Source organism: Arvicola amphibius, chromosome 14 (genome assembly GCF_903992535.2).
Source record: "Arvicola amphibius chromosome 14, mArvAmp1.2, whole genome shotgun sequence".
Classification (NCBI taxonomy): Eukaryota; Metazoa; Chordata; class Mammalia; order Rodentia; family Cricetidae; genus Arvicola; species Arvicola amphibius.
Window position 1 is genome coordinate 37772520 of NC_052060.1, and position 15815 is coordinate 37788334.

At 44.0% G+C, this 15815-nt stretch overlaps 1 protein-coding gene across 1 annotated transcript in view; it reads right to left on the reverse strand.

Annotated features, from left to right (window-relative positions):
- Positions 1–668: 668 nt before the first annotated feature.
- The window catches only part of Mcub (mitochondrial calcium uniporter dominant negative subunit beta), a 51002-nt gene continuing 35855 nt past the window's right edge, over positions 669–15815 (reverse strand). Inside the window, 8 exon segments of the mRNA XM_038312062.2 lie at positions 669–877; positions 1940–2056; positions 2977–3180; positions 4445–4605; positions 10054–10066; positions 10069–10103; positions 10106–10159; positions 15428–15598. Coding sequence (XP_038167990.1) covers positions 800–877; positions 1940–2056; positions 2977–3180; positions 4445–4605; positions 10054–10066; positions 10069–10103; positions 10106–10159; positions 15428–15598 — 833 coding nt within the window. The 3' untranslated portion in view covers positions 669–799.

A 15815-nucleotide genomic window follows, 5' to 3' on the forward strand; every position in this document is an offset into this window, starting at 1 on the left:
ATAATGACTCGTACTTGTAATTACAGCACCCAGAAAACTTAGGCAGGAGATTGTTTAGACTACAAAGCAGCTTGAGCCACAGCGTGATGTAGACAGAGGCTGCTTGTTCATTTCCCGTCTGCCCAGACCCAAAATAATCACACAGAAACAGTATTAATTAAAACATTGCTTGGCCTATTAGCTTATGAATATTTCTAGCTAGCCCTTACATCTTAAATTAACCCATTTCTATTATTTTGTATTTTACCACGAGGGGCGTGGTTTACCAGCAAGGTTCCAGGGTGGGCGTCTGTCTCCTCGTGGCTACGTGGCTTCTCTCCAACCCCGCCTTCTTTTCTCTTCTTCCTCTGCTTGGAATTCCCGCCTTGCTCTATTCTGCCCTGTCATAGGCCCAAACAGCTAACCAATGGTAATAAAACATATTAACGGCATACACCGTGAGACCTGTCTCAAGAAATAAAACGAAGTCCAAGTTTACAGGGTGATTCCAGATGAACCTAAGAACCAAAGTGAATGAATGCCAAGACGCCAATCATTTTACCTCCACATAGGGCCAGCAGGGGAGGACTTTGGGTACCAAGGCTTTGCCAGGGCACACAGGCCTTCTGAAACCTCAGTCCTCACAGATCCACAAACCAAGAATCTCATGTGAGAATGGCAAAGAGTACTCTGCTCCACACAAGTTTATTAGCCAAACAACATCTGAAGCTGTCAAATGGAAATGTACACGACCTTGAAAATGTCCAATTGGTAAGTTTCAAAAGCGGCTTGTGGCCCCGGGATGTTTAAAAACATGGGACTAATTCTTCTCATTGAGCTCCTCTCCTGGCAGTCGTAAATAGAGGGCGTGGCGCACCGTCTCTAGGGATTCTGTGGCCTGTGGTGAGGAAGAAAAAAATAAACAAACAACTTGTGGTCAGAGAAAACAAGAAACACCAGCATTTCTGTTTGAGAGGAATCGTATAAATTTAACCTCTCCTTAGGACAAGAAAACCATTTAAATCACTGAGGTAAAGGCCTTGTTCGAATCCTTTTTTGATGTATTTTATGTGTTTGCTCAGTTGTTTTGTTGAGACGGGTCTCACTGTGTACCTCTGGATGTCCTGAAACTGGATGTGTAGACCAGGTTGGCCCCGACTCACAGTGATCTGCCTGCCTCCCCAGTGCTGGGATGCATCAAAGATGTATCTACTCTGCCCAGCCTTATGAATCCTTTCTTAGAAGATGAGTTCATGTCTTCATATAACCTCAGGACGCTCTGAAAAGAAACTACCTGGTAATCCTTTACTCGGGGTTTTGATTTTTCAGTTCACATATGTTTTTGTTATTTTGTTTTGTTTTGGTTTTGGATTTTGAGTCAGGTTTTCTTCTCTGTATAACACTCATGGCTGTCCTGGAACTCACTTTGTAGACGAGGCCAGCCTTAAACTCTCAGAGATCCACCTGCTTCTGCCTCCCAAGTGCTGGGATTAAGGCTGTGTGCCACCACTTCCCAGTCAGTTCATACGCTCTTTAAAAAAACAAAAAAATCCCATCCCAGGCCTGAGGGTGTAGCTCAGAAAAGCGCTTGCCTTGCATACACTGAGGCCCAAGGTTCAAACCTCGCTACTGTCACATAACAGAGTTATCAGATAAAAAGCTTTTAAGGGGCTAGAGAGATTCTCAGTGGTTGAGAGCACTGACTGCTCTTCCAGAGGTCCTGAGTTCAATTCCTAGCAATCACATGCTTGCTCACAACCATCTGTAATGAGATCTGGTGCTCTCTTCTGGCAGGCAGGTATATATGCAGACAGAACAATCCCATCCCAATCTTTTGCTAAACAATACAGGAAAATCTCAGCCCAACATTTGCCAACCTGTGAAAAATGAGCCAACAGTTGCACGCATTCCCCCATCTCCAAAACAAAACCAGCTTGGAGAAGTACTTGGAATAAAATACCTCAGCGAGGTCTTCCTTTAGCTTGTTGTATTGCTCCACATCAAAACACTGTTGCTGCGATTTCTTGTGGAAGAACTGAAGAAACTGCCTGCTCTGAAGGGATGAGTAGGTATAGTTCTAAAGGAGAGAGGAGAACGCATAGTTCAAGTGAAGATACTAACTCAGTGACAGCAAGGCCAAGTGGGGAGAAGAAAGGGATGTTCACGGCACAAACAACCCACAGAAGTAAGGCATGCGGCCGGAGTTGAGTAGCTGCCCCTCTTACAAGCAGGCAGACTGGGAAGAGAAAATGTACACGATGTGAAAGAAGAAAAGCAGGAAGATTGGGCAAAGCAACCTTGCGACAAGCTGGTTACTGGATACCGCTAACTTTTGTGGTGCACGTTCAATGTCCTTGGTTAGCGAGGGCACAGAGAACATGAATGCAACATCCCAATGGAGGAGGAGTTCATGTGTTTACACCAATTCTGTAGGAATTAAAATTTTTATTTTATATCCATCCATCCATCCTTCCAACCTTGTTAAAAAAATTTACTAGCTTCAGAAAACTCAGCACATGAAAGGGTTTTATCGATTGCTGTTTATGCAGGCTAGTTTTATGTCAGCTTGACACAAGCTACAGTCATCTCTGAGGAGGAAGCCTCAGTTGAGACACTGTAGGCAAGCCTGTAGGGCATTTTCTCAATCAGTGATTGGGAGGGTCAGGCTCAGTTGTGGGCAGTGCCACCCCTGGGTCGGTGGTCCTGGGTGCTATAAGAAAGCAGGCTGTGCAAGCCATGAGGAGCAAGCCAGTAAGCAGCTCCCTCTCTGGTCTCTGCACCTGCTCTTGCCTCCTGGTTCCTGCCCCGTTTGAGTTCCTTTGTTGGCTTTCCTCAGTGGACCAGAATTCAGGATAGGTAAGCCAAATCAACCTTTTCCTCCCCGAGGTACTTTTAGTCATGGTGCTTCATCGCAGCAGTAGAAACCCTAACCAAGACACTGCTTGGCTTAGAGGAGGGATTCTTCAGACAGATGTTCTGACTTCCCTTACTACTCACCTGTCGGGTTATGATGAAGTACGCAAAAAAGACCATGGAATTTGCAAATGTAAGGAAGAAGGTGACTGGTTCCATGATATCCCAGGAGTACACCCACCATGTAAGCCAGGCCAGTGCCCCTCCCTGAACGGAAAGCAGGGCTAAGCCAGCCCACAGGAGTCCGCTGGTTTTGGCTTCTGACCTAGCTTCTATTCCAGCTTTGACCTGGAGGAAAGGAAAACCATTCATTCCATTTACAGGTTTGCCAGCTTAAGGGGCAAACAGAAGCAACAAGAAACATTTGAGCCAGTGCTTAATTTTCATTACTATGAATGGGTCAGGTGTGTGTAGAATGAGGAGATTTATGAAGGATGTATAACTGCTCACTTCTAAGTCAGTTCATTAATCCTTTTTTTAACTGTAAAGGTAAAATCTACTCAAACATATTAGCCAGGCATAGTGTCACGCTCCTTTAATCCCAGCATTCAGGAGGCAGAGGCAGGAGGATCTCTGTGAGTTAAAGCTCAGCCTGAAAAAAAGGGGCTGGGGGAGGGACAAACAAAATCCCCTAAACACAATTATGCTTACAATTAGAAGCCTAAAAGTCCTGTTCCAAAACCACAGCCTGTTTTCCTTGATCCTCACTTCTGGGAATTCATCTGCAGACACAGTTTGTATGCATCTGGTTCTCTAGTGGCTCCTTCTGTTCTGTTTCTTGTCTTGGAGCAGGGTCTCACTATACAGATGGAGCCCTCTCTTGCCTGGAACATGCATGCTATGCAGACCAGGCTGGTTTTGAATTCATAAAACACTGCCTTCCTCTGCCTCCTAAGTTTAAAGACAGCCACCACCATACCCAGCATTTCAATTTCTTGAAAAGCAAAATATATGTAAATAATCCAGAAAAAGAGAACAAAGAAAAATGTTTCTCTACCATTCTCTCAATACCCTTGGAAATAATGACCACATTTTTAGAAACTGTGTATTCATATGCAAAGATTAGCTGCCCATTTTTTTTTATGATAAGTGGAATTATAGCTTAAAGAATGCAAGTTTTCCCCTTAGACTACCCCATGCCTATCCACCAAAAAATAAGTTATTCTTTTCTCCATGACTTGGAGAAAAGAAATAAGCATAACTGATATGAGGAAACCACTCTCCACCCACGGTTCTTAGGCAGACTGGGACCTGTGCTGTAGCTAGCACTCTACCACATCCCACTTCCCAGCCTGCTCGTCAGGCTCACGGCTGATGCTGATGCTGAGGAAGCAGAGGACGTGAGCTCTGCAGTCAGATTATCAGGCTCTGTTACTGGTGGATGCTCTCAGCTCTAGAGTAAGATCCTCAGGCTTCGTCACTGATGGATGCTCAGCTCACAGGCCATTTTCCAGAATAAAGGAGAAAGTGAGCCTACACAAACCACCCAGATGCTCCTGTGACTGACTCCCGGCACTTGCTAGCGAGAGGCACGGCTTCCACACACACCCACCTGCTCCAGGGGCTGCAGCTGTTCCTTCAGGTGGTCAATCTTTGCCAGCAGGTGACGCTCTCTTTTCTTCTGAAATTCCTCTAAGTGCAGGACTGTAAATAGTCTGTGAACCAGAGATTTCATGTTTTCCATCTCAGTCGTGTGCTCGGCACTTGGTTTTTCTGAGAAAAGGTAAAAGAGGCATAGGCATTTAATACATGGTTCTCTTCCAGGTGAGTCTCGGCAAGTGGTTCTCAACCTGTGGGTCGTGATTCCTTGGCGCAGGTGGGGGTTGGGGTGGGTGGGTCAAATGACTCTTTCAAAACAGTGGCCTAACACTGTCAGGAAACAGATATTTACATTACAATTTATAACAGTAGCAAAATTACAGTTATGAAGTAGCAACAAAATAGCCACAAAGGGTCACAGGACCACAAAGGTTGAGAACCACTGGTCTAGACGATCAAATCTAAGTCCCCATGGCTGGCCATCTGAGTTCCAGTCTGGGGCCTACTATGCTGTTTCAGTTGAGAGCACCAGGTTTTAGATGATCATCTGTCTCCTACAGCCAATCTGCAGTGCTAAGTTCCCAGACAGTTAAGAGGTAGGTCTGAAGTTCAACTTTGGGAGTCAGATTGTCTTGCCTGCTTTGAGAAGGATGCACATGGGTATGTGTACGGTCTCAAGATGGAGACTGACTGAGTGGCTAAGGAACAACGGCTGTTTGCTGTCTCCAGGAACCCTCACTGGCAACAAGATACACGGAGTGCTCCAAACTAATAGAGTCTGGACACAGCAGTATGGAACGAGACAAAGCAAATTTCAAACCCAAATTGGGAAGAATAAAGGAAATCACTACACAATAAAGGGGACAGTCCACCAAAAAGATAATAATTATAAATATGTATGTCTGGAACATTGATGCACCCAGTTTTATAAATACTACTTGACACAAAGGGACAGATAGGTCCAGACACACAATAACAAGTGACTTTGTTACCTATTTTCCTTAACAGATAATCCTAGCTGGGCATGGCAGCTCATGCCAGGCCTATGATCCCACCGCTTAAAAGGCCAATGAGGAGGATTGCCATGACTTCACGGCCAGACCAGGTTACATAGCTCCAGTCTTGGCTATTGATTGAGAACCTGCCTCAAGAATTATATATATTACAAAAAATCATACATATTACATCCCTGTAATGTATGTATGTATAGTAATATGTATGTATATATTGTAGGGATATTATATATATATTATATATATATTGACTTTTATGTAATCCATCAGATTAGAAAATCAACAGACTTCAGAGTTAAACTGTACCAAAGATCAAATAAGCTTGGCAGACATCTATAGAACAATTCATCCCAAACCTAAGGGGTGCACTTTTTCTTTTTGCCAGCCCATGGATTTCTTTTTCCTAAAACCGACCACATATTCTAAAGAGTAAGACTTAACAAATACAAAAAAGTAAAAAATAGTTTCTTTCATCTTATCAGATCATAATGATTATAATTTCTAGTAGAATAACAGGAGAAATCAGGAGAACAACACACTGTACAAGCCTGGAGCGTGAAGAAGAGACTTTTGAATAAGTGGGTCTTTGGAAAGAATGAGGAAGGAAATGGAAACGCTTGTTCTAAAACAAAATGAAAATGAGAATACTGCCTCCCAGAATATATAGTTCTTAGAGGACAGTTTATAATTGAGTACTACATTAAAAAATAGCTCTCAAATAAATAACCCAATCTTATTGCCCATTATAGATCTGGTTTTTAGGTTATCAATATCTTCCTGTTTCAGTATTGGCAGGTCATATATGTCTTGAAATTTACTCACTGGGTCTTAAATAAACAGAAGTAGGGCAAACCCTAACTTAGTAGATGGAAAGAAATAAAGACTAGGAAGATAGGGACCAAGGAAACAGGCTAAAACAGTGGGTTAGTGGAACAAGTTTTTCAAAAAGAAAAACAAGATGACAAACCTTTAACCAAATCAATCAAAAGAAAAATAAAATGCAAAAGGAGGTATATTACAATAGATAGGGCATCTAGAGAATCAGTGAGGGACATTTTCAAAATATCTTAAATTGGAAAATTTAGAAGAAATGGATAAATTTCAAGGCTCATATGACCTACCAATATTGAAACAAGAAAATGTAAATAAATAAATCTCTAATGAGCAATAAGATTATTATAGCAATAATAGTCTCTAACAAAGAAAAGTTCAGGGCTAGGTGGATCTGCTGCTGAATTGTATCATACTTCCAAAGACAGAATGCAGTGCTTTTCAAACAGGGAAGTAAGATTTCTGAACTCGTCTTGTCTAACCCTTATTAACCTAATACAAAAATGGGGTTAGATTTCAACAACAACAACAGCAGCAGCAACAACAACAACAAAGTGATCTAAAGACCAATTTCTCTCATGAACATAGATGCAAAGTTCTCAATGAAATATTTGGAAGACAAATTCAACAACACATTAAAAATATCCAGGGTGAAGTTGATTTCATTTGTTCAGGCAGTGGTGGTACATCCCTTTAATCCCAGCACTTGGGAGACAGAGGCAGGCAGATGTCTGTGTTCAAGGCCAGCCTGGTCTACAGAGTGAGTTCCGGGACAGCCAGGGCTGCACAGAGAAACCCTGTCTCAAAAAAGAAAAAAAATTATGTGTATGAGTGTTTTTCCTGCATGCATATAAGCATACTATGTGTGTGTCTGATGATGGATCTCCTGGAACTAGAGTTAGGGGTGGTTGTGAGCTACCATGTGGATGCTGAGAACTCAGCTTGGGTCCTCTGCCAGGGCAGCAAGCCGTCTCGACTGCTGAACCCTCTCTCCAGCCCCAAAGTGATAGTGTCTTCCAGGGAGAACAAAGAAACAGTGAAGGGATGAGATAGGGACAGAGAGAAAAGTAGAAATTTATAAAATGTAAAAAGATGCGTTAATATGACTGAACGGGGGTTGTTGATCACACTGTTAGGGAATAGCAACAAACTTCTTGTCTCTTCCTGGAAGAAGGCCATGGTCCAAGACAGAACAGATGCCTACTGGGCTTTCAGAGAAATAGGTAGCACCGAATTCCTGTGCCAACCCAAACTGGTGGAGTATTTCTGCACCTCCTAACCGAACCCACGTCTGAGACAATTACTCATTACATGGTTGTTGTTTTTCTAATGTGTCTTCCATGTAGATTTCATTTTCATGGCCTGAACTTTTCAATTCACATCTGCCAATGTTTAAGAGTGACTTGAAATGATTTTTAAACTCTAAATTTGTAATTGAATAAATTTTTCCTTAATTAATCCAGTATGATTCTTTCGTCAGTTTCCATCCGATTGTGTACACTGTGCCCTTCCCTGTTCATCCAGTCGTGTGTACATGGGTTTCCTAGCATGCAGTAACAATGAGAGCAGTTAAATTGGAGCTCACTGAACCAGGCTCAATCCTGGCATAGCCTCTGCCCCAACAGACTTCCCACAAGCTGGAAGGACCTCTGTGGGCCAAACATTCATGTTGGGATTTTAAGAGAGACGTAGGTTACATCACAAGCTTTGGAACTATTAGACTGAGATATGTGTCTTAACTTCCCCTGGACTTTCCCTTCTCTAGATTTTCCAGGGACACTGTGGGCTCTGAGGACTCCTCTGCCAGCACCTGCCTCGTCTCCCCTCAGAGCCTCCATGGGTCTCTCAGGCTCCTCGGAGTTGCTCCATGGTGCTGGGTGCTGGGTGTTTCACGCTGTGCTTCTGGTTGTCATCCTCAATGGCGATGACTTTTCCTGGGTCTGGTGCTGTTGCTCCGGTTCCTTCATCTGCTCCAGCAGCTCTTGGATGGAGATGTGGGGGTGGATCCACTCGAAGTGCTAGATCTGGGCTTGGATAGCAGCCGAGTGGGTCAGCGCTTGGGGCTGGTCTTCAGGGCAGCTGCCTACACTTCAGATTGCTTTCCTAAAACAATCCAGAACCTCCAAGCCCAGGGTGGCACCACCCACAGTGGGATGGGCTCTTCCACATCAATCATGAATCAAAAAATGCCCCACAGACTTGCCTATAGGGCAATCTTATGGAGGCATTTTCTCAATTGAGGCTCCTTCTCAGATGACCCTATTTTCTGTCAAGCTGACAAAACTCAACTAGTGTACTATGAAGGAAAACTGATTAATGCCATAAAGCCTCTAATCTAGTGATCCTCAACTTTGGGGGTCCAATGACCCTTTCACAGGGGTTGCCTATGGCCATCAGAAAACACAGATATTTATATCATGATTCATAACAGTAGCAAATTACAGTTATGAAGTAGCAATGAAAATCATCTTATGATTGGGGGTCACCACAGCATGAGGAACTGCATTAAAGGGTCATGGACACGGTAAGCAGCATTCAAGAATACAGAGTGAATAGAGAGATGGAAAGGCTAAGAAACAACCACAGGAACTCTAGAAATAATATCCACCTCACCCGAGGGTGACTCCCATCAGTGACTAGACACTGGGGAAGCAAGAATCTCTGTGAGCTTGAAGATCCATCTAAAGAAACCTCCAAAGCTGAAAAAGAGAAAGGAGAGAGGGGAAGGCTAAGAGAATACCTAACTGTGTGACAACCCCAAAAGGCATGACGTCTCCATGCTGGGAATGCCATACGGCAAGAAAGGGACAGAAGCAATATGTGCAGTGGTGGTAAGAGAAACGTCAGAAGCAAACTGCTAATGTTGACAGTGTTTCAGGCTGGGTATCTCTTACCTATAATGCTCGGGACTAGATACTTATTTCAGATTTTACATATGTTTCAGATTTTGGAATCTTTGGGACGGTACTCAGGTAAAAACAACATTCACATTTCATATATACCCTTTATACATAGGACTGAAGATGATTTTTATATGTATAACATGTACATATATTATGCTAAACAACACTCTGTCCCCCTGGTATACCTCCCTACCTCCATGAATCTGCATTCTGACTACACCCCATCACAAGGACTCCAGTGTGGAATCGAAAAGTTTCAGATTTCGTATTTTCCGTTTAGGATGGTTCAGCCTACAGGTTGAAATTAAAAGCAAACTGTTTAAAAGAGTTAAGACTTCTAGTTTCAGAGCTGGCATGTGAGCCTCATTAAAGCAAACCAAAAAGGGGCAGCAGACGGAAAGTCAGCTGCTCTCGCTGAGAGCTGAGAGGGTTGTGCTCGGGGGTGCAGCCATACCACCTTGACCGTTTCCAGTTGGTCTCATCTTGGAAGCTAAGCGGGGTCAGTTCCCTGGTTAGTAATTGCCTGGGGAGACTGAGGTGGCAGGGAAAACCACGGCTCTCAGTGCTGAGAGAGGGGCTAAGAAGCGCAGCTTACCTGCGCTGTACTCAAAAGACTTGTTGGAGGCACACTTATGTGAAACACTTGTGATTTTACAACCCCAGGGGATTCAGGTTAGCACGCCTCCATTTTTGAGAGCTCTGCCCAGTTGCCATGGTAAAAATCAGGGAAAATTGCCCTCCTGCTTTGGTAGGAGGAAAATGGCCATTCCGTATCATCTCAGGAAACTGTTCTCAAAGCAAAACTAGGTTGCTTTGCTCCCTGTAAAAGCTCCCACTAAAGCAAAAGTTAAGGTGGCTGGAGGGTCGTTGCTTACCTTTCTTGTGACAACCCGAACGTCATATGTTAGTTCGTTAACGACGAGTTAAAATCTCTCATTAGCAAAGTGTCCATCAACGTTGAGGCTGGAATCTCACTGCCTTCTGAAAGACACAACACAGACGGCTTTGAAGCAGTGGGTGCTGTGTCCCAGCATGCAAACACTAAGACTGCTTTTTTCTAGGTGGCTCCTCGTTTTCACTAAGGGAATTTTCTCCAGTTGCTTTATTTCCTCCCATTCCCCTGGACCATATGTAACAGGCAGGCACTCCTCTCCCACTGTGCCAGATGGACAAGGAGGGACTTCCACAGCAGGGCCAGAGCCAAGGAGGCAGCACTGTTTTAGGTAGACCTTGCAATCATCTTGAGCTGCAGCCTTCGGGATGGCCCTTAGCAGGCCTGCTCTGTTGCTCTGTGTTGTTTCCGCACTGTGCTTCAGGCAGACAAACTCATTAGCCCGGAAGATGGAATCTTAGGACTGGAGCCTGACAGGGTCAGAGCCAGGAATGTGCCTGGCATCCTTAAGATTTGTTTGAGATAAACCAGGCCCCACGCTGATTTAGATGAAATCATTCTGGGGGGTGGAGACTACAATGTAAGCCCCTTTCTGTCTCACTCATTGTGGAGATTTTTCCCACCTTTTCTTTGAGATAGGACATGTCCTAGATAGCTTTCTGTCATGTGTGAAAGGCCACGGGACTGTCGGAGGAAAGGATTTATTTGGCATATAGGTTATAGTCCATCGTTGAGGAAAGCCAAAGCAAGAACTGAAGAAGAGACCACAGAGGAACACTGCCTGCTGGCTTGTTCTCCATGGCTTCTTCACCTTGCTTTCTTGTTGCCATCTAGAATCTCCTGCCCAGGGTGGCACACCTACAGTGGGCGGGGCCCATTCCCATACCGATTGGGTTTTTTTTTTTTTTTTTTGGGAGGGGGCATATAGAGCTTATTTAGTGGGTTTATGGGGGACAATGAAGGGGCAAGGAAGAAGAGAAGACGGGCTGCAGAAGAGGAAGAAGAGCAGGAGAGCCGAGGGAGGAGAGGGAAGAGGGCGAGAGAGAGCAGAAGACGTTACCTCTTCGGCAGAAGAGAGAGAGAGCACAGGCTGGAGGAGCCCATACTGAAATGTTCTCAAGAAAATGCCCACAGATATGTCTTAGTTACGGTTCTATTGCGATGAGGGATACCTTGAACGTGGAAACTTTTCAAAGAAACCATTAATTGGGGACCCGCCCTGACATAAACCATTTCTCGTACCAGAATGAGGTGTGGGAATGAAAACACAGCTCACATGATTATATCGGGAGGGATGTTTTCAGGGATCCTTCATGAAATCCTGAATTCACATCCCGAAAATCTACCGCTTTTATTCTCCAAACAGCATTTTATATCAAAAACGTAAACTGAGGGGGAAGTTCCTTAGCATCTGTTTCTAGGTAGTGGGGAGAATGACTTAGGTCACATCTACACCTAGGGCCTGTTCTGTCATGTTAATTGAAAAACACCTCTTCCCTAGGCGACCTCCTGAATTACAATATAAGGAGCAGAACAACATTAGCATATCCTGACCACTTGCTTAGGATGGTGTCAGGTTTGTCTCACTATCAAGGGTTAGGAGACCACTTTCTCTGTGTAGGTGCAGATTGTGCCTTGCCAGGTCGCTCAGAATTCTGACTGCCCATACAATGTAGGAATATGGGCCTGTATAATCTGATCCCCTACAGAATATGACTGAAGTTCTGTCTTGCATCCAGACATGACAAAGTAACTTGTTTAAATCACCTCAGAGACTAAACCTGTGTGACTGTGTATGGCATTCCCCAGATGTAGCCTAAAGGAAGACTACCTACACTTCTGAGTGAGTACTCCTGAAACTTCCTCCTAACCCCTGACCTTGCCTCAACCACGAATTCGTCTTCCGAGGACCAAGGTTCTAGAAACACGGGGTAGAGGTCTCAGAGAGGTCTGTGCAGACCTCCCCGCTCTTAATCCCACAGTAATAAAGCCAACGCAGTTGTTCATATTCTTGAATGCTCCCTAACCCTTGACTTAGCCCCATCCTGGCTTCCTACCAGCAGCACCGCATGGCACCTCTTCTAGAGCCAATCAAGGTTTAAAGTCCCACTTTCCCACTTTCCGCCGTGACAACACCATCAGCTCCAGGTCCAGCGGGCATCGCCCAGTTGCTGTCCGGCTTTGCCCCCTGGTGGTTGTAGGAACTTGTCCCAAGACCTGATCCTCGGAGTTTAAGCTCGCAATTATAGCCGTTTGAGAAACTCTCCTATTTCAGGGATCTTCCAGCCTCCTGCGTTTCAGTTTAGCATTTGGGAATAGTCAGGTATGTGGGGGTTGGGGAGGAGGGAGTCTCCCGAGAGTTTTAACCTCAAGGTGCTGTGTACCGGTTCGCTTAGAGCCTACTTCAAAACCAGAACCCACAATGCTCTCCTGTAGGTCAGGAGTTAAGAAAGCAGTCACTGGGCTGGGAGTGGAGAACTCATGCCAGGCAGGGAGTCCTTTCTGTTTTTCAGACCAGCCCACACAGTTATGGGAAACACATTCTGGAAAGTTCTGAGCATGTGTTTCCTTCTGGCCAGGTTTCTGCCTAGACGTCAGCCAAAGCTGTTTCAGCTACAGTAACCAGGATACCCAGGGGAAGTCTGCTCGCCAGTAGAGAAGAGACTGGCAGCCTGGCTCAATGGCTCTACTGTCCCAAGAGGCAGCTAGTCAGGTCTGCACTTGGGTTTGTTGCTAAATCTGGATGTCTGGGCTTCCTGTTGAGCTGGGGGTGAGACCAAGTTCCCAGGGATTGGCTCGTGATAGGCAGATGTATGGTAGCTTCAGAACCCACTTTCAAGAGCAAATTAAACACGGGGCAAATTCACAACACGGGCCCTGTTTCTTAAAGAACTAAACAGCAAAACAATGATTTTTATCTGATGTCATTTAAAAATTCACATTTAAATGACTTCCACTAAAAGCCTCAGGTAAGGTACCTTCAGTTCAAAGAACCCCATTTCCTAATTTTCTTAGAGAAAACCTCTGAGTTTCTGGCTTCCCTTGTACTGTTTTTAAAGTTATTTGGAGGAGAAAGCAAGGGGAACATCTTCCATTTTTATCAACCAATTTTTCCCACCTCTTTTCACTCATTTATCAAAGGGCTTGCTGAACGCTTCCTGTGGAGACACTGCTCAGTTCAACCTCACCTGAGATCTATGTATGCATCTGTCTGCTGCTAAATTCCCAGGGTCGGCAGGAAGTCCCCTGCATTTCCAATGCTCCCGTGTCTGAGTTATCTAGAAGCTCCTTGTAGCCACAAGAGGCAAGAAAGCTTCAAGTCCATACAATAACCCACTAGCCTTTTTCAACTTGTTCCCTCACCCTCTGAGAATTCCCCCTCCTTCAACCCCACTGCTCCAGAGTTCCTGGGGACTGCAAGCCCTCTCATCTTTTCTAGGTCCTTCTCCATCAGCTCTATGTCCCTACTGTCTACTTCAGGTCCTTCTCATCTTCTCCAGGTTCCTTTTTATCTTCTCTCTCTCTCTCTCTCTCTCTTCTCTCTCTCTCTCTCCTCTCTCTCCTCTCTCTCTCTCTCTCTCTCCTCTCTCTCTCCTCAGATCTCTCTCTCTCGCCTCTCTCTTCCTCCTCTCTCTCTGATTTTTGAATTTTTGAGACAGGGTTTCTCTGTGTAACCCTGGATGTCCTGGAACCCACTCTCTAGACCAGGCTGGCCTCAAACTCATAGAGATCCACCTGTCTCTGCCTCCTGAGTGCTGGGAGACTCCAGGTCTCTCTTGTTAACTCCAAGTCCCACTGTTTCCTCCAGGTCCCTCTTATCTTTCTCGTCATCTCCTCTAGGCCCCCCTCATCTTCTCCAGGCCCCCCTCATCATCTCTTCCAGGTCCCCCATTATCCTCCAGATTCTTTGCGCCTTGTCCTGATCTTTACTCAGATATGACCTTGGAGACTCATCCATGTTCCCTACCCTACTTTCCTCCATTAATGTTTACTAATTAGCATATTGCATAATTATTGCTTTATTTTGTCTCTTTTTCCTCCTAAAATTTGAGTTCTATTAAGGGCAGGAGCTTTTTATCTCTCTGGTTCTTTGCTCTGTCTCTAGCATCTACAACAAGGCCTGATACATTAGACGCGCAACAAATATTTGTAAAAGGAATAAATTCTTTAATCTCCATGTTTCCAATTTCTGTATGTATCCCTTAGCTGGTTCTTAGCTTGGTTATGGAAAAAAAACTATTTTTTTCTTTTTTAGCTTTAATTTTGATTTTTAACTATGTTCTTGTGTGTGTGTGTGTGTGTGTGTGTGTGCGCGCGCGCGCGCGCGCGCGCGGTGTGTGCATTTGCATGCAATGCTGTGGAGGCCAGGTGAGGGTAGATGCCCCAGAGGTGGAGTTACAGGGTGCTGAGTGCTGCTTATTGTGGGTGTTAGAATCTCACTCTTCAGTGCTGAGTCATTTCCCTGGCCCCTGCTTATTTTCTTTTCAAAACTACAATAGTAATTGCCAACTTTTAAATAAGCTTACATAGAACTTTTAATGCAATAAAATAACAATGATAATTTATTGATATATATATTATATATATATATATATATATATACCAATGGCCTTTGAATATTGAACTGAGATAAATAATTCCTTATGTAATTTTAGGAGCAGTTGGTCTAAAACCATTTCATGCCATGTTAATATAAAATCCATTCCATATACCTAAATACATAAATGATTAACTACCTCTCCTGATATTAAAATGTATATTCTTCTAAGAACTGATTTTATGGAAACATTCCCTAACCATAACTGCTTTATAATAAAGATTAATTCACTGTCTGTGAATTTTCTACGATTTTAATTGTAGAAAATAAATTTTATTCCTAGTTTATCAGATTTTGCTGAGAATTACATGCTAATGCCATTATATTAAAATTTTCTCATAGGAATAAAGTCTCTGGCTGTTTATAAAATGAATAACTGAAATTTACACTAAACTCATTCCATGTTCTTTTACTTAATAAAATTGGAGCCTTTTTGTTTTCTTTGCTCTGTTTTGTTTTCTGCTGAGACATTGTCTCAGTACATAGCCCAGACGAGCTTTGAACTCTCAGTCTTTCTGTCTCAGCTTCTCCAGTGCTTGGATTCTAGGCATGCACCACTGTGCTCGCTTTGAGTTATTATTTTAATCGTACTGACATGTGAAAAGGAAGGGCTGCAAAAAGGGTAGCCATCGGTTATATAGAGAATGATTTAATTTATCGTATGATGACGGTTTTTAGGAGAGTAAAGAACCAAAACAGGCGTGCAGGAGGGAGGAGCTAGCAGGCTGGAGGTAGAGGTCTAAGAGGCACAGATACACACCTGGTGTGGTGATGGCCGCAGTTTTGATGCCTTTGTCTTCATTTTGTAAGTCCCGAAGGAAGGAGCCAACTGTTGACACCATTGGCTTGACGACAAACTGACAGCGCTCTTTTCTGGATGGCAAAGTCACTGTCACCAAGGGAAGGCCATGTCTATAACTGACTGTTATTTCCGTGAAGACAAAAGTGTAGATTAGAACCTTAAAGCTTTAAAACACAAGAATTTATCAGGGCTTAGTGGCTAAAAACACTGGCTGCTGCTGCAGAAGACCCAGTTTCGGTCCCCTGCATCCTCCTGGCAGCTCACATGGTCTGTAACTCCATTTCCAGGAGAGGCAAGGACTCTTTTGACATCTGTGGACTATTGCATGCACATTGTACCATTGAGC